The sequence below is a fragment of the Staurois parvus genome, unplaced genomic scaffold, assembly GCF_062004578.1.
Source record: "Staurois parvus isolate SC_StPar_1 unplaced genomic scaffold, SC_StPar_1.0 ptg000310l, whole genome shotgun sequence".
NCBI lineage: Eukaryota > Metazoa > Chordata > Amphibia > Anura > Ranidae > Staurois > Staurois parvus.
Window position 1 is genome coordinate 540089 of NW_028318106.1, and position 26999 is coordinate 567087.

The 26999-nt window shown below is 43.4% G+C and overlaps 1 protein-coding gene across 2 annotated transcripts in view; it reads right to left on the reverse strand.

The window, feature by feature from the left end:
* The window catches only part of MALT1 (MALT1 paracaspase), a 253242-nt gene that overhangs the window by 126828 nt on the left and 99415 nt on the right, over positions 1-26999 (reverse strand). For both annotated transcript variants that reach the window (XM_089683427.1, XM_089683426.1), the window contains exons 2-4: positions 8382-8548; positions 3713-3834; positions 377-527 (exon numbers count right to left, since the gene is read on the reverse strand). In XM_089683427.1, coding sequence (XP_089539553.1) covers positions 377-527; positions 3713-3834; positions 8382-8514 — 406 coding nt within the window. In that variant the 5' untranslated portion in view covers positions 8515-8548. The remainder of the gene's footprint in view (positions 1-376; positions 528-3712; positions 3835-8381; positions 8549-26999) is intronic.

Here is a 26999-nt window from a genome sequence, read left to right on the forward strand (position 1 = left end):
TTTCTGTCCTAAGAGGTTCATGGTGAGTCAAGTAAAACTTCATGCTGTATAGGTATAAATATTTATAACCAATAAAGCAATTTTTGCACTTCATGACACTATTTCCTGGACTATTTCTAGGCACAGTCCACCAAAACCAATGCCAAGGTTTTAGGGTTCTTTATTTTATTTAGAACAATAGAAGATGCAGACTGCCTAAATACAGAGAAGCAAATCTTCCTAAACATTGGAAGTCCCCTTAAACAATTCCTAATGGTCTGTGACATTTTATTTGTTGTACAATGTATTTATTGCCCAGAGTTCTCTCTACAGGTCTATGGAATGTCCTTTGGAGTCAGCGTTCATTACATCTCATTCGTCTGGCCGAGTAACTCACCGTGACAGGCCAGATTGCTTTCAATAACATCCAGCTGTACCCAGTTACTGTAATGAAAAGAGTGACTGTTGTTTACTCTGCAGATGTATAAGCCGGCATCATTCACATCCAAGGGGTTAAATGTCAGTTCTGATGAGTTCCCATGTGGTACCTGGGTCGGGATATGAAAAAACCCATAGATCAACAGGTTGTATGTCATATGCATGTTGTATGTCCAATATTACATAGAGTCAATGTATACCAATCATTAAAGTGTTACTAAACCTATGACCCTGCAATCACTATATCTGGTCTCCCACAGTACACACAACGTGGAAATGCAATTATTATAGTAAATATAAACTGCTAAACACCTTTTCTCATTAGCAGTTAGTCTGGTGACTTCTATCAGTGTCCAGCAGAGCACTGGTTAAAGCTTGTAGGAGGAATTTTATTTCTCCCCTGATTGTCCTGTGAGGCTGCATAACCCTTGACCCTCTGTCTAGATAGTGCTGATTGGCCCTGTGCTGATCACATACACTCTCCCAAGAAAAAAAAAAAAGCTCTCTAGCAATACTCACCAAAGTGAGCATGTGCGGTTTACCCCCATGGCTCTGTTCTATCAGCAGATGGATTGGGGACAATAAAAGAAGGGGTGGATCAGAGAAGACAGGATCAAACATCCTTTTTACACAATGCGGAGGATTAACCCGTTAAGTTTCACATTGAGTATACCAAGCATGCTTTACTGCATATACAGACTGATTTTACTGTTGTGGGTTTAGTAACACTTTAACTTTGCTTTAACCCTTTTGCTGCCAGAGCCATTTTTGCATTTTTTTCACACGTTTACAAAATAATTTTAGGCCTGAACATTACACAAAACCCCCAAACATTACATATTTTCTAAAAGCAGACACCCTATAGATTAAAGTAGTGGTAGTTCTAGTTTTTTATATCACGCAATATTACCGCAGGTATAGGAAACGCAAAATTTCCATAAAAAACAAACTAAAGTGAATTTTAGGGCAAACAAATGCAATAAATTACCCAAATATTTGGTAAAATATAAAAGTTGAGGTTGCACCAAGTAAATAGATACCCTCATGTTGAAGTCTAAATTTGTTTGCACCCTTGAAATGGACACAAATTTCAGTACCCTATATTTTCCATAGGTGATGCTTCAAAGGTCCCCTATAGGTCGTATTAATTTGTGCATATATGTGGGGGTGGGGGTGTCTCAATATTTTTTGGGGGGATATTATAAGCACATAACACCCAATCAGGGGTGTAACTATGTTTTTTTACAATTTATAAAAAAAATTTTCTTTTGCTTAATTTTTTTTTCTTACATAGGGGACAGAAAAGATCCTGCATGTCTCCTCTGGGCTCCACTGAATGTATTGCAATGCAGATCGAATTGCAATACATCCTTTTCCGGCTATGCTAGCCAGAGGAAAGTGACAGGGTGACCCGGAAGTGACGTCATAAACATCACTTTCTGGATCACAGCAAGAATGGGCGGAGAGCGTATGTCCCCTCCACCCGCCGACACCTGCCATGTTACTTCCAGGACCGCAGATTGGCAAGCAGAGCCTGGAATATAAGACGGGGGCCATTACTGAGGATGTGTGGAAGCAATTGGGTGGCAGCTCAGTCACCGAATGCTTCCACCTGTCAGGCATGAGTCTGTTTGTCAGTTTTATACACAATCCTGGTGGCTGCAGCCACCAGATTGTGTGTAAAACCTCCCGCTGTCAGGTCAGTACGACCAGGGGCGGACTGACAACTCATTGGGCCCCTGGACAATAGGGGATCATGGGGCCCCTGTGTCCTTGCCCAAACTCAAAAAAGCCTATGAAAAAGGTACCAGGGGCATCTCATGGGGCCCCCTACTGACCCCAGGCCCTCGGGCAGTGCCCGAGTTTCCAAATGGTCAGTCCGCCCCTGAGTACGACTTACGGACCTGGCAGTGAAAGGGTTAAAACACTAAATTAATTTTAACCACTTGCCCTCCAGAGGATTCCCCCCCCCCCCCTTCCCGACAGGCCATTTTTTGCATTACAGCGCTGAGATACTTTAACTGACAATTGTGCAGTCGTGCAACGCTGCACCCAAATGAAATTTATGTCCTTTATTCCCATTAATAGAGCTTTCTTTCGGTGGTATTTGATCGCCTGTGCGGTTTTTATTTTTTGCGCTGTAAAAAATAAGACCGACAATTTTGAGAAAAAAAACAATATCTTTGACTTTTTGCTATTAAATATGTCCAGTAAAAAAAAATTTTTAAATCAAATTTAGTCATAAATTTAGGCCAAAATGTATTCTGCTCCATGTCTTTGCTAACAAAAAATCCCAATATGTGTAAATTAATTGGTTTACGTGAAAGTTATAGTGTCTACAAATGGCGGTTTATATAGGGTTTGTGTTTGGGTCAAGGTCAGGGTCAAAGGTCAAGGGCAAATTAAAAAAAAAAAAACTGGTATCAGTGTCAGTTAGTGTCAGTGTTGAGTGTTTTAGGTAAAAAAAACAAAAAACAAAATGCGCACTATTGTTTCTGGGCTGTGCTACGGGTACAAACAACAAATAACACACACACATATATGGTATCTCTGCGATCCTGAAGAGCTGGAAAATTTATTTTGAGTTGTTCTTTGGTGGTAGGTTATGGTAGTAACAAGAAACACACAGCTAAATTAAAAAAAATATTTTTTTTTTACTATTTTGGGCCAGTTTTCCTTTGATAATAAAAAACACATCAGGAGATATCCATTACCATTTACCACCAAATCAAAGCCCAATTTGTCCTGAAAAAAATGTGGTATAATCCACCTGGATATACAAAGTAGTTGCAATGATATGTACGGTTTTACTAACACATGTCAAAGTTGCAAAATTGTGCTTAGGCATTGAGATTTGTTTCACCCTTAGGCGTGAAGGAGTGAAGATAGAACAAAGAGTGTACTGGAATGAATTGGGAATGCAAGATATACGGTATTTAAACCAGACTGGTGTGGGAACTGGGCCAAGCTGCTGCTGCAACACTGTCATCTTAGAAGAATAGGAGTCACATGCCCCTCCATACCTAGAAGTATCAAGTATCTTCTCCCTGGATGAAAGAAGAGACAAAGCATCTAGGAACGGTATATGTTTGCTGGGGAGGGGGGGTTTAAAATGAATATATTTGTTTTAAGGAATAAAGCACAAGTACATGGTAAAGTATCAACCCTCATTGCGAGTCTCCTATCCCTGAGGGGCAAATGTCACATGGTTTCAACCATGAAATGAAACAAATCACATAGTTATGTACCGTTTTGGTTTCATACTCATCTCCTTGTCATAGTTAGTAGTCATTACCTCTTTGTCCATTTTGAACCACTGGTAATTAACTATGGGATGACCCGTTGCTACACAGGAAAGCTTGACCATTTGTCCAGACTGGACAGCCACTGACTCTGGTTGGATCATCACTTTTATCCCTGAAAAACAGACAACTTGTAACATTTTATATTATCTATTATATTATTATAATATTTTAACTAACAAACATTTACTGATCCACCCTCCCCAAAACTCAACTGATACAGTGAGGAACGGAAGTATTTGAACACCCTGCGATTTTGCAAGTTCTCCCACTTAGAAATCATGAAGGGGTCTGAAATTCACATTGTAGGTGCATTCCCACTCTGAGAGACAGAATTAAAAAAAAAATTCAAGAAATCACATTGTATGATTTTTAAAGAATTTATTTGTCTTGCACTGCTGAACATAAGTATTTGAACACCTAAGAAATAGCAAGAATTCTGTCTCTCAAAGACCTTTTACTGTGCCTTTAAAAAGTCCACCTCTACTCCACTCATTAATCTAACTTAGTAGCACCTGTGTGAGCTCTTTAAAGACACCTGCCCACCCCACAGTCAGTCAGACGCCAAATACTACCATGGGCAAGACCAAAGAGCTATCAAAGGACACCAGAGACAAAATTCTGGACCTCCACAAGGCTAGAAAGGGCTACGGGGCAATTGCCAAGCAGCTTGGTGAAAATAGATCAACTGTTGGAGCAATTGTTAGAAATTGGAAGAGGCTAAAGACGACTGTCAGTCTCCCTCGGACTGGGGCTCCATGCAAGATCTCACCTCGTGGGGTATCATTGATGATAAGAAAGGTGAGGAATCAGCCCAGAACTACAAGGGAGGAGCTGGTCAATGACATGAAGAGAGCTGGGACCACAGTTTCAAAGGTCACTGTCGGTAGAACACTACGCCGTCACGGTTTCAAATCATGAATTGCACGGAAGGTTCCCCTGCTCAAGTCATCACATGTCCAGGTCCGTCTGAAGTTTGCCAATGACCATCTGGATGATCCAGAGGAGGCATGGGAGAAACTCATGTGGTCAGATGAGACCAAAGTAGAACTTTTTGGTCTAAACTTCACTCGTCGTGTTTGGAGGAAAAAGAAGGATGAGTTGCATCCCAAGAACACCATCCCTACTGTGAAGCATGGGGGTGGTAACATCATGCTTTGGGGGTGCTTTTCTGCGAAGGAGACAGGACGACTGCACTGTATTAAGGAGAGGATGAATGGGGCCATTTATTGTGATATTTTGAGCAACAACCTCCTTCCGTCAGTCAGTCAGAGCATTGAAGATGGGTCGTGGCTGGGTCTTCCAACATGACAAGGACCCGAAGCACACAGCCAGGATAACCAAGGAGTGGCTCCGTAAGAAGCATATCAAGGTTCTGGAGTGGCCTAGCCAATCTCCAGACCAAAATCCAATAGAACATCTTTGGAGGGAGCTGAAACTCCGTGTTGCTCAGCAACAGCCCCGAAACCTGACAGATCTAGAGGAGATCTGTGTGGAGGAGTGGGCCAAAATCCCTGTTGCAGTGCAAACCTGGTCAAGACCTACAGGAAACGTTTGACCTCTGTAATTGCAAACAAAAGCTTCTGTACCAAATATTAACACTGATTTTCTCAGGTGTTCAAATACTTACGTTCAGCAGTGCAAGACAAATACATTCTTTAAAAATCATACAGTGTGATTTCCTGAATTTTTTTTGTTAAATTCTGTCTCTCAGAGTGGGAATGCACCTACAATGTGAATTTCAGACCCCTCCATGATTTCTAAGTGGGAGAACTTGCAAAATCGCAGGGTGTTCAAATACTTCTGTTCCTCACTGTATATTAATATTGTGTATTTGCTGGCAAGCTGTAGAGTATGTAGATATGTAGGCATTCGTTTCACATATATCAGAAAAATAGCTGGTTGTTAAGGAGCAAGCATCCGCCATATCCATAACAACCCTGATTCATCTCTTGTCAGTGAGATTCCCGTTGACAGCAGAATTTAAACAAAACAAGTGCCAGCATTAAAGTGGTAGTAAAGTCCATTCTTCGACTCATATTAAAACTTACCTGTAGGTAAAATGAATATGTCCTATGTGTGCACTGTTTAGGAGATATATTACAGCGAGCAGCCGCCGGAGACAACAGCGACAACAGCGACAACCAGCTATTCACATTATTTTGGATGCTTCAAACATCCAAATGAAACAAATGCCTTCCTTAATTTTGTTATGACTTGTTTTTTCTGATTCATTGACATTTGTTACTATGTGCATTTGGAGATCCATATACATCTGTATCTCCGAAAGTCAAATTTTCAGCTGAAAATCGATGTGTTACGAAATGCACGTCTAACAGTATGTTGGCTTCTTGTATGCCTCCCTGGGACTCTAGTATTAAGGTATCTTCACCAGATAACCAGTTACACTACAAAGTTGAGTGATGGTGTCAGGGACCATCGCGACGCATGGGTCTACACAGGCGTAGGTGTCTGCCAAGACGTGTAGGTGGCAGGGCACTAGGACCCAGGCGCACCCGTCGTCTTGACAGTACTAGGCAGGCACTAGGACCTAGGCTGCACCTGTCAGGTGCAGGGCGGGCTATTTAAACCAGCTCTGCACAAACACTTGTTGCCGAATGGTCTTTGTATGCTGTTACCTGTGCTGTGAGTATCTTGATCTGGATTGTTTGACCTTGCTGCCTTCTCCTGTCCTGACCCTTGGCCTGCCTGACTCTGCTCCTGGATGTTCCCCTTTAAATATGATCTTTTGGTATTGACCCTGCGTGTGACCCGACTATCCTTTGCCTATCGTTTTGTACCTCACCGACCCGCTAGTTACCGACCCGGCCTGTATGACTCTGATTTAGCTCATCCATCCCGCAGGGATCACTAGGCTCCCTCACATCAGACTGTTAGCCCCCTGGAGCTCCTGTCAGACTCCTCTACCCCTGTTGGAGATACCTAGCAGTTGCGACCTGGTACCGGAGCGCTCCAAGTCCATCCCCACCATCAGGGGCCCTGGTGAACAAGTGCTCCGGTGCTTAGACTCCGCACTCTGGCGAGGCTCTGCCAGGGGATTGATAGAGGTGCTGTCAGGCGGTCCATTACAGATGGTGTTTTGGCTTCAATTTACACCTTTAGCCATGTAAATTGAGGAATTAACACCTATGCAGACTCTGGCACCAAGGATAGGATTATGTAACTGGAACAGGATGGTTACACAACCTTCACACCACCCGCCATGTTCTTGGACAATCAACATCAACACATTTCATGGTGCTTGAATTAAGGTGTCTTTACTACCTGTGTGGATGTTGGCTTCTTATACAGTATGCCACCCCAGGACTCCAGTATTAAGGCACCAGATGCTCTTCCAAAGTTCTGCCAAACTGGTTTGGCCACTACAAAGTTGAATGATAACATTTTGACAATTCATGCCTTCAGCCATGTAAATTAAAGCGTCAATACTTCCCTTCCGGGTCTGGAAACGTTCAGCCTCAGCAAAAGCGAGGCCTGGAGCACATTTTGGTCATTTTTGATATTCACAGGCTGCAGATACTGGTGCTGATTTACAGGCACCACTCCATGTGAGTGCAAAATCGTTTGTATATTGTTTTAATGGTCATTTAATAAATACTGCACTTAGGTTATTTATCTGTCTGGTTTATCTGAGCGGTCTGGCACCAAATCACCATAAGGATTAGCCCATACCAAACACCATAGAAGTATCGGAGACATGTTGGGTGTCCCTATACTTTAGCTTATGGCCATATAATCAGAGAGCTACTGGAGGGGAGTAACTTTCTGAGAGGATGGTCTCCTATATGACCAAAAAGCGCATCTGACCACCTTTATGGGGGTCAAAAGGTCTGATGAGTGAGCAATTTTTATATTCCTTGCCGCACGTGGTGAAGCTATAAGTCACTTTCCTTGTTTGGGTCACAGCGTAAAGAAATTGAAAGGACTGTCACCTTTTTCTAAATTTAAATTCACCTATGGACTTTTATTGAATTTGTGTTTTTTTGTGTTTTTGTATTTTTTTTGCAAAAGTAGTGGAAATATAGGACTTACCTTTCGGTGCAATATAATTTTATGGTTTGATTTAGGGGCATGTTGCAAAACAAGCCTCTTATAAGTATATGCACATTTTAAATTTTATATGTAGCGCCTGTCTATTTACATTATTTATTATGTAAATTAAAGAATTACCACCTACAGACTTCCTAGTAAAAAGGATGGGATTTTGTAACTAAAACAGGGTGGTTCCACAACTTTCAAACCTCCCCTCCTGTTCTTGGGTAATCAACATCTACACATTCCATGGTGCTTGGATTAAGGTGTCTGTGCTACCAATGTGGATATAAATTCTACAGTAGGTATTTTTCTGCCACTCACTGAAACTGAAGTGGCTTGGAGAAGCTGCAAAACATCTTCACCATTACAGATCAAGTCAGGTTGAGTGTGACCAACTACTGCTGTCTTTGGTCTCACACTCTTCCAATGGAAGCTCTGTAATGTAAAGATAACAAATAACCATGGAACTCCTGATGTTATGGCTCTTGCATTAGGGGATGGGGAAAGCTCGGCATTAGAGTCTTAAAAGAACATAAGAGGCTAGCAGGAGACAACCCATTGGAGCTGTTTACGGTTGATGGTAAATATACAAGGACTACAACGCACCTGGAGGTTTCAGGATCTGAACGGCATTAGACTGGCCAATACTTTGTAGAAGATCCGCCAGTTCCTTTGTTGTACATCCTTGGTCTCCTAACAGTCTTAGCAGGCTGCGGGCAGGGCTTCCTTCGGGCTCCATGACTTTCAGGGAACAGTGGTGAAGCTCCGTAGAACTACAAATAAAGTTATTTATTCAATGTTAAACAGGCGTATTCGAGGAAAGGGAAAGTACATTGTATTTTGGGCAAGCACAGCTTTCAGTTATCATTGTATTGTAGCCAAAACTCTTTATTTTGTTTTGGATAGAAAGTGAAGGGCTTAAAGCCTATGAAAGAACAGAGACCCCCAGATCATAAAAAGACCGGTCACGGCCTATGTTATCACAAGGGATATTCTTCATCCCTTGTGATAGCAATAAAGTTTAATTAAAAACAGGGGTGGACTGACAACTCATGTGGCCGACGGGCAATAGGGGATCATGGGGCCCTTGTGTCCTTGCCCAAACTCAAAAAAGCCTCTGAAAAAGGTACCAGGGGCATTTCATGGGGCCCCCTACTGACCCCGGGCCCTCGAGCAGTGCCCGAGTTTCCAAATGGTCAGTCCGCCCCTGATTAAAAATTAAGGGAACAATGTCAAAAATAAATGTAAGTACAATAATAATTTTGTACCCCAGGGTCACACACAAAGGTAAACAGGCACTTAGGTCCCGCACACATATGTAAACAGTGATCGCACCACACATGTTAGGCATTGTTGCGAACGTCAGCGTGAGAGCAATAATACTTCCTGTCCTGTGTAACTCTAAACTGGTAACTTGTAAAAGCTTTTAAGATGGAGATTTTTAGGTACCATAGTTTGTCGCTGTTTCACGGGCGTATGCAATTTTAAGTGTGACATGTAAGGTATCTATTTACTCAGTGTAACATCATCTTTTATGTTTTACCAAAAAATTTGTAATTATATTGTGTTTGGGTGCACTAAATTTCATTAAATTATTTTCGTCCAGAAAATTTGCATTTGATTAGGCACTGCATAAATATTGTACAACGTGAAAAACTGCAACAACCACCATTTTTTCTCCAGGGCCTCTGCTTAAAAATATATAATGTTGGGGGGTGCTAATTAATTTTCTAGCAAAAAAAAGCTGATTCTTACACATGTGAGAGAAATCTCAGAATTGGCCTGGGGACTAGAGAACATGCTCTATATCACCTTTTGATACAAAGGCCTATTTAAGTAGGCAAGAATTTGCCCTCCGGGGAAGGTGGAGGCCGCAAGTGTGTGATACCATTGTATATTTATGACTTTACATGTTGCACAAGGATATTAGAAGATGCTATTTATGGACACTCATTTGTTCACAATATATTGCTTTTACGTTTTTGATTCTCCATGTTCATATAGGTATTGTGTTTTTGATTTTTTATATTAATGTGATACACAATTTGTTGATTTACTTCATTCATGTAGTACACGTTATTATGTATTATTTTAATTGTTGACATATAGTAGGCAAATGGGAATGTAATATATGATTTGATGTACTAGATCAGGGGTACTGAATTAAATTAATTTGCATGCATCAGAGGTCCGAATCTCATGTAGGCCCCTGTGGTGCATTTTCATGTGCACCAAACCACGTGTTGCTGCAGTGCGATTTTGGAGAAAAAGGTTGGGGGCTTCTTCAGGTTTCTAGCAGGTAGTGCTGACCTACCGGCAACGTGTGCACCAAATGCACATGTACAGATCTGAACCTGTTCATCAGTGTCCTCAATCCCCACTGCACATCACAGTCCCCTCCTCATTCACAGCAAGATCCCTCTTAATGAGTGTCCTCAGCTACCCCTTTACATCACTCCCCTCCACCTCTTTCACAGTAATATTCTCACACTTCCTTGACATCAAACCCCCCCCCAACAGTACTGTCCTCTGCCCCCTTCACTGAAGAGTACTCTGCCCCTTTTTACATCATTCCCCCACATTACTGTCCCCAGACACCCCCATGTTACTGTCTTCAGCCCCCACATTACTGTCCCTAGACACCCCCATGTTACTGTCTTCAGCCCCCACATTACTGTCCTCAGCCACCCACGTTACTGTCCTCAGCCCCTTCCACTTTAGTGTCCTCAGTCCCCACACACCACAGTCCTTAGCCCCCCACATTACTGTCCTCAGCCCCTCCACATTCTGTCCTCGGCCCCCTTTCACACTATTGTGCTTAGCTCCTTTAATTTTGCCCCCCCCCACTGTCTTACCATACACATATAGTGATTGATTGCTAGGACTGCCTTTCATCCTAGCAACCAATCACCTGCTTTTTAACCTCAGGCAGCTCCCACCCTCCATCCAGGACTGTCCTGCCTCCTGCTGTCAGCTCTGTGAGGATGACCATGAGACAGCTGGGGGAAGAAAAGGCTCTTAGATGGCAGGACTGCATGGGTCCAGATGGGACAGTGAATCGGTCTGCATCCGGACCCCGGTCTGCATCCGGACCCCGGTCCGCCATTTAATGACGCCTGCACTAGATTGTAGGGCTGATTTACATGTGTTTGGATTTAGTGTGGCATATTTTAAATATACACATTTTTGGGTGATTTTCTTTTTATTTCAATTGCTTAGGGTTAGGTGAAGGTTGTAGCACAAGACAGATTATAAGAAAGTCCTATTCTACAGCATGCTAGCAGGGGCAGGCTTTTCTACTCAGTCTGTGGCTGCTTTCTAAAGGCAACAAACTAAAAGATATGATCATATGAAGGACTATAAGTTGTGGTCATTGTAGTCACAAGTTTTTAAATCACCTTTTTTTATGTACCTAGGAGATTGTGTAGACAATTGTTTCTCAGCCTTTTTTCAGTCAAGGCACCCTTTCAAATCATGGACAGTCCTGTGGCACCGTTTCAAATGATGGACAGTCTTGAGGCACCCCATTCTAAAATGTGAAAAACTATTCTAATAGTTTTATATAACTCAGCAACATCCACACATGTAGGACACCCAACATTAGAGGTGATTTATTCTGCCAAAGCAAATACACTTTTGCACACTGGTACTGACTAGTATTCCAATGTTTCTCTTCTCCCTCAGTTTTTCTCCATCACTGAGCTAATGTGACCCCAGAATTGATGGAGAGGGGCAGGGGAGGGTCAAACCAGGATGCTGTGCAGGCAGCTGACATCCTCCTTATCAACTGATGATGTAATTGGTTGTCAGGACCCCTGCGGCTACAAGGTGGTAATGGTGCACAATGAAAACCTGTGACTTTGTGTAACTAACAGGCAGGCTTGTTCCACCCGCTGGCTTGTCTACAAGTATTGGGCAATTTTTAGACATTTTGCAAAGGCACCCCTAAAGAAACCTCAAGGCACCCCAGGGTGCCTGGACACCCTGGTTGAGAAAGGCTGGTGTAGAGTATATAGAAATATATGCACTAATATAAGTTATATCTATTGTGTGTGGAAACGCATGTAAGTGTCAACAGCACTAGTATACACAGGAGGTTGGTTATATTTTTTTGCTCTGAAGTTTCATTTGTACACGTAAACTGTAAGACTTTGCTCACCTTTTTTGCTGTGATGCACCTGAAATGTTTGTAGCTAATTTAAACTGCAAGTTCAGTTGGGCTTTAGTGAAATAAAGTATATGTAAATCCTCATGTAACATAACTATAAAAATGTGATTATTTTACCAGTAGCAGAAATGTAACATAAATGTAAAGGTAACATGATTGTTGATATAGTTTAAAGTGGTAGTAAACTGCATTAAAAAAAAGAATCCCCCCTGCAAGGTAAAGGCATAATGTGCTGTGCTCCCCGGGGCTTCCATCTTCACCAGGTCTTCCTTTTGGGTTCGTGAGCTCTGACTGGCCGAGCCGGGATAACGCCACTCTAGCGCATGCATGCGGGAGTCCTGGGGCAAGGCATAGTGCTCTGAAGGAACAGCACATGTATGCCGTTCCTTCAGAGCGCATGCGCCTGCTATCAGAAATGGCTAATATCTCCTAAATGGTTCACGTTTAGGAGATATTAATTTTACCTACATGTAAGCTTTATTATAAGTATACCTGTAGGTACACTTATCAAAGAAGAGTTTACTACCACTTTATTTCTGGGGTGTTATACTGTAGATACAATATTCCCTTCATCAGTAATCAATCATAGACATAGACAATTCTATCCTTGACCCAGCTATTGGAACATCAACGGTCCAATTAACCCCTTTCCCTACAGAACAGAGCCATCCTGGGGGTTGGGAAAAGAACACCCCCCAGGGATGATTGGCCAAGGGCTAATATTCAGCCCACATCCATATTCCAATAAACAGAGTATGTAGGACTCAGAGAAATAAACTTCAGTATGTAGGAAGAACTTCTAGGTCTCTACATATCAGATTAGGGCAGTGTTTCTCAATTCCAGTCCTCATGGACCCCCAACAGGTCATGTTTTCAGGATTTCCATTATTTTGCACAGGTGATTTGATCAGTTTCACTGCCTTAGTAATTACCACAGCTGTTTCATCTGAGGGAAATCCTGAAAACATGACCTGTTGGGGGTCCATGAGGACTGGAGTTGAGAAACACTGGATTAGGGGAACATATAACCAATATAAAGAAAGGGAAAAAGGACCACTGCCTCTCAAGGCATTTTAGGGATCGCCATAACTGCGACCCAAGTACGCTGAAGTTTTGTGGAATAGGCAGGATGGATACACTTTGGAGGGGCGGTGACAAATTAAAAGCCCTTTCCTAAAACGAGACCTCCTGGATATTTGAACTTAAGACCTTGAGACCCTATGGGTTGAATGTGGATCTGGATCTTAATTCTTTTATCTCTAATTTTTAAATTTTCTTTTTGGAGTTTTTATACTATTTTTGATCTATTTATGAGAGGATTTATGATAATTTATATTTTATAATTATTAGTACTTAGCTGTGGTTTTATAAGATGAAGTATATATTTTCTATATATTAATCTTTTTATATTTTATATTTTTGATATAATTTTAAATGGTATATCCATTACCCGAACAGTATATTTGGCTTAGTATTTACTATGAAATTGTGTATTGTCCTGATAGGTTGATATTGGGAATATGTATAGGTAACATGTTCATTCAGTTATGCTATTTCCATTGGCAGTTTATCCCTTGCCCTCAAGGGGGAGTAGCAAGATCGTTGTTATTATTATATATCATATTGTATATTTTATTTTAATTATCATGGATTTCTGTATTTTGTTGATTATTTGTTATTTAATGAAGCTCTGAGAACATTTAGTCAAGTAATGAGGTGTATTTGCAAATATCGAGACCACAATAGTGATGCCCTGTATGGGCAGCGGTCTCTTATATTTTATATTGTAAATTTTATGCTATTTCCATTGGCAGTTTATCCCTTGCCCTCTAGGGGGAGTAGCAAGATCGTTATTATTATATATCATATTGTATATTTTATTTTAATTATCATGGATTTCTGTATTTTGTTGATTATTTGTTATTTAATGAAGCTCTGAGAACATTTAGCCAAGTAATGAGGTGTATTTGCCGCAAATATTGGGACCACAATAGTGATGCCCTGTATGGGCAGCGGTCTCTTCAGTAATATGGCGGTGTTGACCTCAGTGCCTATGTCCGAGAGGAGTATAAATAAGACCTTCCTGTTAGACGTCCTTACCCTTTATGAATAAGTCAGGTGACGAAACGCGTCAAAGGGAAGTGACGTCAAGACACACAGCATAGCCGGCAGTTACCGGACGGCCATCTTGGATCCTGGAATCCTCAGTCAGAGACACAGAAGGAGCGCTCCTAAGGATCTGCAGAGGGACTGACTGTTTTATTGTTGTTTATGACTTTTGTTATTCATTAAAGGTTATCTGGTTATTGATGAGCCTATCATTGCTGGGTTTTGGTGGCAATATCCAGAGTCAATTGCTTACAGAGAAGTAGTATTGGATGAGTCTTTATGAACTGCACCATTATAGCCTGTTCAGTGGCATTGAGTGAACCTATATATGGATGGAGGATTAGTGTTCCATTTGCTGAATCCACAAGGTGGTCTCTTGATTGGGATTTTTACATGCTGGTTTAAATCCACGCTCTGGTAAGGGTATTCAATCCTTATACTTAGAAGTGTACACATCTTTCACAGTATGAACACGGCATGCAAGTGTCACTAGCGTTTTCATGCACAAGTTCACACTAATACTCACCTTTATTAGTGATCACGTGTGGTTTAGTGTGATTCACATGCGTTTGCAGTGATGTTCGTTTGATCCCATGTATATTTATGGTTTTACACTATGTGAGTTCTCTTTCCTTTGAGGTCTGATCTCCAGAAACAATTGGGAATATCACTTTGCTGGAAGTTACAATGTGGATTGTTTCTTTGGAGGACTATTTAATACATTTTTTTGGACATTATATATTATTTTTGTGGACATCATCATTTATCAAGGATTCTTATCGGATTATTATATGTATTATGATATATTGTTATTTATAACAATCAGCACTTTATACTTTTAATAAACAGAGGAACATGGGATATGGACGGGGTGATTCCCACTGAGCCGTTCCAACTGGGGAACTGTATTTGCTTCTGACATGCTCTTGTAACAGGATAAACCTTGGTAAAGTTTATTTCTGTTTTTATTCTCTTTTGTTTACATAGTGAATAGCCAACTGTGAATGTCTTTTTGTCTTTTTTTAAATTGTTTGCATATATTTTATGCACTGCCAACTTTCAGGATATTAAATTATAAAATTAATAAGTGACTTCTGTGTGCTAAGCTGGGGCTCATATTCCTGGAGAGATTGATGCATTTTAGTGTATATGTGCTTGGTCTAAGTTCATTGCCAGTCTGTATGCACTTGTACTGTGTGTTGGCAGCCTGCATGTTCTGTGTTAACTCTTCTTCAACAGTACTGTACAGCTAGGCTGAGGGCCTCCGTAATGCTGGTCTGCTCCTGGTTGCTATAGCAGTAGGACCACTAGGGAGGGAGCCCAAGCAGAGACCCCCTCAATATTGGAGGACCCCACACCTCGCCCAGATACCACACCTAAGACTGGTTTTCTTGTGTCATGAACGTGTACTTAGTTACCCTTAGCAAAGGCCTTGCTCTTCCCTTGCATACTGCATTGGCACAATAGTGAGGTGTTCTTTATACCCCTCTAGTTCTTTACAGGCCCAGGTTCTTATGGATATGCCAGAACCAACATGCACCCCTTTTTTTGAGTGATAACTGGAGATGTGATACCCAAAAAAAATTTTTGTCCATTGCCCTTGGGAGTTCCCTTCTCTCTGGGAGGTCCGTTGGATATCTGTTGGCCTGTTAACATCTGATTTATCAAGTGATGTGCTTTACCAAGTGCTAAGGAGCCTTTATTATGTGTAATATGACCTATTATATTTTTTTGATCAGCAAAAGTCTGATCTTTGGAGGAGAGCAGGCTGAGTTCTCAGCACAGCTAGGGAAATGACCACGCTGTGCTCTCATACCTAGTGTGGTCAGCTTTTATTAGGAAAGTAGATACTGGCAGGAACACCAGGGATTTCACACAAAGGAAATAATACAAAGTGAACAGGATACTTTTTCGTACAAGTACACATACAGTATTCTTTAAGTGATAGATTTTTGGGCAACATTTCCACTGCAAAAAGCCAGTTTTGTAAATAATAATTTGTAATAATATCATTTTCATATACTAATATGCAGTTTTAGTGAAATGTATTATTTACTAGCTGTGTTAGTCTGCAGTTTGTTGTTGTGACGGGAATGTGCACTGGTTATGGTTGGCTGGATTCAGCAAAGTGTGTCACTTGGGCTGTCTATTTTTAATGAAGAAGTTATTTTTCTCTGAGAAAAACCACATATGTTCGGAGATTTATACCACAGTGTGGCGGTGATCTGTATTAGGTTTGTTACTTTGTGCTGCTTCCTTTTACTTTACAGTGGAAAGGATGTTGTATCATGAAAATGTCCTTTGGTGCACTCACTAGCCTGCCTACCTGTCCTTGAGAAGGCAACCTTGTACTGTAATTCTCTAGGACCCATTTAAATCATTGAGGTGCATGAATTGTAATGTGCCTCCTGTCTAGGAAGCCCACTGAAAATAATGGTCTTCCAATGCACCCAAGACATGGCCAAAATCAGACGTTTCCTATTTTTTTTAAATATATTGATACGGGCTGTGACGTGCTACAATGCAGATGTGTTGCCTTGGTGCGGTGGGGTGCAATTTGAAATGAATGCATTCATGCACACTAATGCATTAATACACTAGTGGCACCAATGCATTAGTGGTTCTGTACCTGTTCATTGTAAACCAATCATGGCCATCACATGGAGTAAACAAGGCTAGTGTTTACAAAAAGTCAGCCCATTCACATTAGAGGCAGCTCCACTTAGACTGGGAGAGGGTTTAACGTGCACCTGACACCTGGTTTACAAAAAAGTCCAGCAGAACAAATTAAATTCGTAAACTGAGGTACGCCTGTATATGCAACCTCTGCTTGTGGCTGTTTTTGCTGTGCCTCCTGAGAAGCTGGACAGCTCCCTGTCTGATCCCTAGGGCAATCTTGTTTTGTACCTTGTTTCTGGACAGCCTTGAACTCTTTGTTCCTCTCATGCAGTGATGGGACAAGGTCATCTAGCACTCAGGGCAAAGATAGTGATTTGCAGCCCCCGCCAAGTGGAGTCCCCAGTTTTGTTCCCCTTTACATTAGGTGTCCCCAATAGAGTCCTCCTTTACATCAGGTGTCCCCCATACAGTCCCCCATTACATCAGGGGTCCCCATACTTGCGAGTTGTTGCCCCGTTCCCTTCCCCTTGTATTGAGAGATCGGTACGCACTGGAGTGAAGGCAGAGTCTTCTTCATCTCTCCAGTCACATGACAGGAAGAGAGAGGAAGAAGGACACAGTCTGCCCTCCTTCCTCAGCAGCGCGGTGATGAGACTGAAGACAGTTGTCTGTCTCAGCGCCAGCTCTTTTCTGCCCCAGGCAGACTGGAGGGAGAAGAAAGCCAAATTCTCCTTCAAGCAGCAGCTATTGGCCGCTGCTCCTTTTGACAGGAGTGACACTGCAGTCTCTCCTGTCAAAAGGGGTGGGACGAGTGACCAACTCTTCAGAGCCCCCCTCAACACAGCACCTGGGGCAGGTGCCTGCTTTCCCCCCCCTGCTCTGCTCCCATGAAATTCTTCATGTAAGCCATGTCTCTGCACTACCTGTTTGCCAGATTATTGCACTCCTCTCCAGCCAATATCTTGCACCTCTCACTCCTGCTGCCATCTGTATCTTCACTACCACTTGTTACCAACCTTTGGCTTGTTCCTTGACTACGCTTTGGTCTGATCCCTGCCTGCAACCACTTGTTACTGACCTTTGGCTTGTTTACTGACTTCTGCTTGATCCCTACCTGCTACATCTGCTACTGGATCCCGGCTTGCTCACCTCCAAGTGTGACGATATTGAGGCCCGTGACCTGGTACCAACATGCAGTAAAACCTCCACCATCAGGAGCTCTGGTGAAGACTGGTTAGTGTTAGGTCTGATCAGGCTGGGGAAAAAAGCACTAGATGATGTTGGACATCCTTCAGCCAGGAAATTAGGCTCTATCTGACTTGCTGCAGCTTCTAATGCACATTGTGAGACTATCACAGTGTGCAGTGAAATCAAAGTAAGTATTGTCAGTACAGGAGAGGAGCTGGTACAACTGTGCAAGACTGAAGGGAAAGCTGGAGTTTAGATCCAGATCATGTTGCGTCATGCATCTGTTCCTACAGGGTACACCACAGTGTGCCCCAGACAAAATACAATGTCAGTGGCTTGTGAAGCAATTTAATGCACATGTGCCCAGCTAAAAGGCTTATCATGGAACCCCGCATGTTGTAGGAAATGTACATATCACTGGAATCTATATGACACACACCAGCATATAACAAGTAATTTGCTGATCCGAGCTAGGACTTCTGAGCATACACACAAAATCTGCACATGTGCTGTACAACATGCCCATGTGTACAATTCTCTGATGCTTTCAAGAAATATATATATATATTTATTTTTTTTTTTTTTAACAAAAATGTAATGGTGTATATTTTGGATTTGCTGGCATACTGTAGGATGCCGTAGTATAAATTCCTCATCAAAGCAACCTTGTAGCCTGTATAAGCATATTCTTGCACAATGGGAACAAATATTAACTTCCGTGAGCAAAGGATTTTTAAGTTGACATGACAGTGATGCAAGATTGTACATGTACAGTATACCCATGATTAAATCAGAACCAATGGGCACCAATTCACCAGAAAGATGGAAAAAATGTTTTCTGAATCACACAGACCTCCAGTTACTACAGATAGGCACTGAGGGTATAAGGCAATTGGTATTCCTGTAATGATTGATTAGGTTCATACACTGGTGAGCACTGCATTCATTATCTTTTCGTTGGCAGGGCAATTTTTATTTTTTTAATATTTTTTTGTCCGTTTTGCACATACATGTTTAATTGCTCATTTTTTCAATAATAACACACATAAAAACTATAAAAAAAAACATTATATATTTTTGATGTAGCTCCCTCTAGTGTGCTGCTAGAATAAGTGTAGTGTATTATAGGCAAAATCATTGTGTGACTCCTGGTAGTTGTGTGGGTCATGTGATTGAAGGTCAGGTTATCGCTGGTCAGCTGGATGACTCTACAAGTTGTGGCTGTATTGCCTCCTCCTGACTCTGGAGGACCATAGAGCCTTCTAGAGGTCGGTGAGAAGGAAGGGGTGGAGGCCTAATCTGCATATTCATGGGGGGGTTTGGCCAATCCCAGGTTTGGAGGACTGGTGGAGTGATGGACTGGCCTATAAATATGTGAGAGTCAGGCTGACAGAGGATTTGGGTGGAAGATAAAGTGCCGAGGAGACTGTCAGTGTCCTAGGAGGGGCTCCCTAGGTCCAGGGGGGGGGGGGGGAGCCGGCCTCTAGGCTGGACTCAGGCTGGCTCAGGAGGATACAGCCTGCGGAGAGGCGTAGATGGGATCAAGGCCTGGAGAAGCAGGGAGAAAGGAGGACAGTGTGAGTACAGCAGTATACTTGGGATCTACAAGGAGAGATACTGCCACATGCAGCAAGTTCTCTAAGGACAGCATTGGGCTCAGTCCTTCATCCTTGTCCCAGGAGATCTTCTGAGAAGCCAGGAGGGTTGGTGGTGCTCGCAGGCTGTGGAGCTGGGAGCAGCTCTGTAAGGTGAGAGAAGACGTCTCTGCATGTAGCTATGAGAAGTAAAGTGATTTTTGAGGGGCTGCTAGTTCCTCACCCGTAAGGGGCAGCTGCTACTGATCAACAACGACTGGGGGCTTTCAGGAAAAGAACAGTCCAGGATCTGCTTTGTACATAGGAAGGAAGTGTCCCCCTACCATTGTTTCAAACCAAATTGGGCATCCCATAATCCCTATTTCACTATGCAAATTGAATTCCCCTAATAAAACAACAAAACCAAGTTCATGGACTGGTCATTGTCTTTGGATGCAAGTTTGTGTGAGGAATACCTGTTGCCTGGCTGGCAAGAGGGAAGCTTAGGTGTACCCACAACCAGGGGCGGACTGACAACTCATGGGGCCCCCAGGCAATAGGGGATCATGGGGCCCCTGTGTCCTTGCCCAAACTCAAAAAAGCCTATGAAAAAGGTACCAGGGGCATCTCATGGGGCCCCCTACTGACCCCGGGCCCTCGGGCAGTGCCCGAGTTTCCAAATGGTCAGTCCACCCTTGCCCACAACACAGCAGCCCTCACGAGGGTAGTGCTACATTTAAATGTAGAGGACCCATAGAGTCAAATCATGATAATTGCAATTTCTAGTAATCTCACACCATATTAGTGCAGCTGTTTATCAAAGCTACCGTATATACTCGAGTATAAGCCGTCCCGAATATAAGCCGAGGTACCTAATTTTACCTCAAAAAACTGGGAAAAACTATTGACTCGAGTATAAGCCGAGGGGGTAGGAATAGTGCCCCATCGTTGGTGTCAGTGGGGGGAGGAATAGTGCCCCATCGTTGGTGTCAGTGGGGGGAGGAATAGTGCCCCATCATTGGTGTCAGTGGGGGGAGGAATAGTGCCCCTTCATTGGTGTCAGTGGGGGAGGAATAGTGCCCCATCGTTGGTGTCAGTGGGGGGAGGAATAGTGCCCCATCATTGGTGTCAGTGTGGGAGGAATAGTGCCCCATCGTTGGTGTCAGTGGGGGGAGGAATAGTGCCCCATCATTGGTGTCAGTGTGGGAGGAATAGTGCCCCATCGTTGGTGTTAGTGAGGGGGGGATTACTGCCCCATCGTTTGTGTCAGTGGGGGGAGGAATAGTGCCCCATCGTTGGTGTCAGTGGGGGGAGGAATAGTGCCCCATCGTTGGTGTCAGTGGGGGGAGGACAAGTGCCCCATCGTTGGTGTCAGTGGGGGGAGGAATAGTGCCCCATCGTTGGTGTCAGTGGGGGGAGGACAAGTGCCCCATCGTTGGTGTCAGTGGGGGGAGGACGAGTGCCCCATCGTTGGTGTCAGTGGGGAGAGGACGAGTGCCCCATCGTTGGTGTCAGTGGGGGGAGGAATAGTGCCCCATCGTTGGTGACCCCTGCTCCAGCCTGGGCTCGTTCGCTCCCTCCCTCTCCCATGGTACACACTTACCGGTCAGATGTCTTCCTTCTCCGGCCGTTGTCCTCGATCGTTCTGCGCGGTACCGCTCGGCTCCTCCTCTCCAAGCTCCACCTCCTCGCCGGTGACTGGCCGCCGGAACTGTAGCTCAGGAGAGGCACACAGGCACCCAATCACCGGCGAGAGGAGGAGCCGAGCGGCACCGCAGATTGAGTGAGCGAGTGAGGAGGAGGAAAGCGGCCGGAGAAGGAAGACATCTGACAGGTAAGTGTGTACCATGGGAGAGAGAGGGAGCGAACGAGCCCAGGCTGGAGCAGGGGTCACCAACGATGGGGTACTATTCCTCCCCCCACTGACACCAACGATGGGGCACTCGTCCTCCCCCCACTGACACTAACGATGGGGCACTCGTCCTCCCCCCACTGACACCAACGATGGGGCACTGTTCCTCCCCCCACTGACACAAACGATGGGGCAGTAATCCCCCCCCCACTAACACCAACGATGGGGCACTATTCCTCCCACACTGACAAGATTGATCCCGGGGGGGTGTCCAGATGACAGGGACGGCATGTCATCTGCAACGTTGACTCGACGTTGACTCGACGTTGACTCGAGTATAAGCCGAGGGGGCCGTTTTTCAGCACAAAAAATGGGCCGAAAAACTCGGCTTATACTCGAGTATATACGGTATATTTTTTTGTAAAAAACTTTAGAGCACACAAACACAATAAAATTTTCGAAGTGTCTATAAAATGTAATATAAGAATAAATAGACACCAAATAGGTCAAGACATAACAGAGACAAAGTATATCTAAAATTGTCTATAGGTGATGATATAAAAACATTTACAGCTAATCAGTTTAGAATAAAACTGACCCTAGAATTAATCCTTGAATGGACATACCTAATAGACATATGTGGTTCGTTTAGTTCTGAATCAAAATTTTTATGAAATTTTAATTATTTGGAGATTCAAATGTATCCAAATTTCCGAATTACAACAGTAACAAATTTCAACAAATCCGAAATAAATTTTAATAAAACAACTAAATGAATTCATGTTATTCGGATGTTTGAAGCATCTAAATGAAATGAATTATCCAAATTGATTCGATAATAGCTAGGTATTAAGGAGCAGGAGGCCAACCACTGCATCCTTAACAACCATGACTCAGCTGCTGTCATCAGTAGAATGTGAAAAAAAAAAAAAAAAAAAGAAAATGTGTCACCCCCCCCCCCCCCCCCCAATACATACTAGTCCCTTTAAGTCTGGTATGGATTTTGAAGGGAACCCTAATCCAAAGTTAAATTACCAATTAACGCCCCCCCCCAATCCATACTAGACCCTTATCAAAGCATGTAGCCTGACAGGCCGATAAAGGGGGGGGGGGACAAGCAAATGGCATCCCTCTCCTGAACCATACAAGGCCACAGGTGCTCAACATGGGAGGGGGTGGGGTGCTGTTGGGCAGGGGGAGCTCCCCTCAAAAGCACCTTGTCCCCATGTTGATGGAGACAAGGGCATCTTCAGCTCAACCATGGACCAGTGGTTGTGGGGGATCTGCGTGCGGTGGGGATTATCAGACTCTCTAAGCCCCCTTTAATAAGGGGGCCCCCATATCCCAGCCCCCCCCCCCATACAAATGAGTGTGGGACACATAGTACCCCTACTCATTCACCAAAAAAATAAATAAAAACACAAACGGTTTTTGAAAATGAATTTATAAAAAAAAAAAGGAAAACAAAAAAACCCAATGTCCCCCAAAGTAAATTCAGCATCAATTACGATGAACGCTGGCCGCCAACCTGAAGAAAAAAAAGGGGTGCGTACGTGACGCTTTCCTCCCAGTGACTGAAAGCTCCAGTTCCCACTGATGGTAAATAAACAAAGGAGCCAAGTCATGGGTGACAGTGGGTGATTACGCCCCTTTGTTTATTTATCATCGCTAGGTACCCACGACTGACAGCTCCAATTCCCAGTGCCAATGATAATTAAACATTTACCATCAGTGGGAAACAGAGCTGTCAGTTGTTGGGAGGCAAGTATTGTGTGTACACTGTTTTTTTTATTCGGGTCAGTAGCCCAAAGCACCCCCATCATATTGAGGGCATGTGGCCTAGTATGGTTCAGGAGGGGGGCTGCCTCTCACTCACCCTCCCCCCTTTCCTGGCCTGCATGTTTGGACAAGGGTATGGTATGGATTTGGGGGGGGGGGCTGTTTTGTAATTTAACTTTGGATTAGGGTTCCCCTCAAAATCCATACCAGACTTAAAGGGCCTGATATGGATTGGGGGGCACCCCTTTTTTTTTTATTTGTTTACATTCTACTGATGACAGGAGATGAGTCTTAAGGATGCAGTGGCCAGCCGCCTGCTTCTCAACAACCAGCTATTATCGAATAAATTTGGATGGTTCATTTCATTTAGATGCTTTAAACATCTGAATGAAATGAATTAATTTAATTGTTTTATTAAAATTGGTTAGTGGTATAAATTTTGGATAGGACCTCATGCCATTTGAAAAAAAAATTCCCTCAAAATCTATACCAGACATGGTATACATGGGGGGGGGGGGAGGGGGTATCACGCTGCTTTTTTAAAAGAACATTTTGCTGTCAGCAAGGAATCCCACTGATAGCAGATGAGACACACTTGTTAAGGACGCAGCGGTGGCCCGCTCCTTGACAACCAGCTATTCTTCACAATGAATTTGGATCGATTCAATATTTTCAATTCAAATACTTCTGGAAATTCAAATCCATTCAAAACCCAATAAATGAAACAAAACAAAACAAATGCAATTGAATTAAATGTAACGTAACTCAACATAAAGATCCAAAATGTTTTTGTTCTGCACATGTCTAATACTTAATATGTTTTGGCAGTCATAGTTTACGTATGCTTAGTGCTTGTATGTGCACAGAAAGCCAGGGGTGGGTATTTTCTTTGTATTAATAATTTTATGTTTTAACGCTTTTGACTTTTCCCTCTATGTAATAGTAAACTGATTGTGGGTGTAACATGTAACATGTTACAAAAGGTAAACTTATCCTTTAAAGTGATACCAAACAGAGAAGTGCTAATTTCCATAATTAATTCACACATTCACAAATCATATGTATATCATGCCACTGTGGTTTTTTTTAACCCCTTCACATCTAAGGGAAAAAACAAATCTTAATGTCTAAGCACAATTTTGCAATGTTGACATGTGTTGGTAAAACCGCATATATCATCACAACTACTTTGTACATCCAGGTGGATTATACCTTGTTTTTTTTCAGGACAAATTGGGCTTTCATATATGAATAGTAATGGATATCTCCTGATTTATTTTTTATTATCAAAGGAAAACTGGCCCAAAATAATAAAAAAAACACACTGACACTAACTGACATTGATACCAATTAAAAAAAAAAAAATCCTGCCCTTTGATCCTGACCTTGACCTTTGACCCTGACCCAAACACTCACCCTGGCACTGAACTAGATCAAACCTTGATCTAGGTATTTTTTTTTAATTTTTTAAATATTTCTTTATTTATCTTTTTTTTTTTCTCTATGCCAGGAGTTAGAGCGAAACAATGTATCTCTCTCCTCCATTCAGAGAGAAAAAAAAACAAGGGGGGCAGGCTATAGAGTGACTGATCACTGTGATAGCCAATCAGAGGCTATCACAGCAATCATGTGACCCGGAATCAGGAGTTCCGAGTCCCAATCGTTAGAACGGGACCCCGGGCTCTCAGTGACACCTCGGTCTTTGTGCTGGGAGCGCGCTGTGTGGCGTGCTCCCAGCAGAAATACAGGAATGCAAATATGCAGCCCCATGGAAAAAAGCCCAGTTCTGTGAGGCCGCACATTTGTGTGACATCTGCCCGAAGGGGTAAAAATGTGCAGCTGGGGAGCGTTGCGTTAAGGGGCACCCATTGTAGAGTCCTGCATGGCTAATGTTTTCCTGGTTAGAATTAACTCCGTACTACAGATCTTTTTATTTTCAGTTTTCTGAATCAATCCAAAACAACTGATAATAGAGCAGTAGGTCAGGTGAGAATGTTATCTCTTGCAGATATTGATTTTGTTTTTTTAAACATATTTTCACAGCAGAACTAGAAAAAAACTCACATAGGATCTCACATTTCCTGCTTGATGGCTCTGACTGGTGCCTTCTTCAACTTTGATACGGATTCCTTGATCTTACTCAATGGAAATGGCCTTCAGCTCGTTGTTTCAATGATCAGTTGACTCTAAGGGATGTTTGTTTTTGAAGTTTTTTTGTAGAACTGGGGATAGGGATGGAGAATTGTAGTAAGATACTCCAAAAATTAGAACTATTCATACTGAGGACATCTAGCTGATCTCTTAGTTGAACACTGTAGAAGCCTTGGCTGTCAGTAGATAGTAGACTTCCTTGTAACATATAGCAGCAAGTAGTTTGAGAGTGAGCAAAGTCCCTTTAGCAGTAGTAGTAGTTACATGGCTGAGCTCCTCTGCAGGGGCGGACTGACAACTCATGGGGCCCCCGGGCAATTGGGGATCACAGGGCCCCTGTGTCCTTGCCCACACTCAAAACACACCCAAAAAAGCCTATAAAAGGTACCAGGGGCATTTTATGGGGCCCCCTAATGACCTCGGGCCCTCGGGTAGTGCCCGAGTGCTCGAATGGTCAGTCCACCCCTGCTCCTCAGGTATAAGCCCATTACAACAGACTGCGACAGCCCAGAGGTCATATAGCTGAGCAAAGTCCTTTGCAACAGCAACATTTAGACAAGCTCTCCAGAAAACTAGCCAGTGTTCCTTTTTTCCAGACCCACGCTGACTATCAAACACCAGGGGAGGTAGTAAGCACACAGCATCCCCAAATTCCTCAATGTCAGTACAAGGCTCACAGACAGAATGGTTGCCTCCTTCCAATCATCCAGGTGAAACCCTCCAGTGATACCAGACAGAGCTCTGGAGAACAGCTCCCCTCAGTCAGCTTCCTGAAGAACCAGGGTCACTTTCTCTATCTTCAGGCCCTCTGGTCGACCCACCTGAGGCCGCATAGTAGCAAGGCCTGCCTCCAGCCTGGCTGGTGCAAACTGCTCCTGGGGAAGACACTGAACACAAATGATCTCCGAATATAAATACCACTTCCAGCAGTCAATGGGGCTGCCTTCCCCTGCAATTGGTCAGGGATGTATCCAGGGGCGGTCTGACAACTCATGGGGCCACCAGGCAATAGGAGATCATGGGGCCCCTGTGTCCTTGCCCAAACTCTAAAAAGCCTATGAAAAAGGTACCAGGGGCATCTCATGGGGCCCCCTACTGACCCCAGGCCCTCGGCAGTGCCCGAGTTTCCAAATGGTCAGTCCGCCCCTGGATGTATCCATATTCATGCTGTTCATTTGCCTATCCCCTTCCCATGTTCTAGAAGGCTCTCATAGCTTCCAGAAGGCGGGCAGAGCTCAGACAAACTCCAACAACACCAGAGCAGCATGAGCAGACCTAATTAATCAATTACAGCACTCTGTTAACCTCTTCACGCCAGCCGAACGCAAATGTGTGGCCCCCCCGGCGTCTGGGCCTAGACGCCGAGCAGCCGCACATTTGCGTTCTATTAAAAAAGAGCATATGTGCTGAGAGCACACGCTCTGCGCGCTCCAAGCACACATGTCCAGTACTTACAGAAAGGTCCCGATCTCCTCTTTCGATCGGGACCTTTACGGCGTGTCACATGACCCTAAACCCCGCCCTGCCTCCCGGCTTCTGAAACCCTTAAAGGGCCGGGAGGCGCTGGCGTGAAGGGGTTAAGCTGAATACCACACTGAATTTATCTGACAGGCTCTCTGGTAAGCAGAGAAACACAGGTATGCTTAACCCAACTATACATATCCTAGAGCCTAACTAAGAGGGTGCTACATAAAAAAAAACTACTATTGAACATGATGATAACTCACAAGGCGTTGAGTGACTTGCCACTATCCTGCATGAGGAACCTTTGTTAGCTGAGCCTT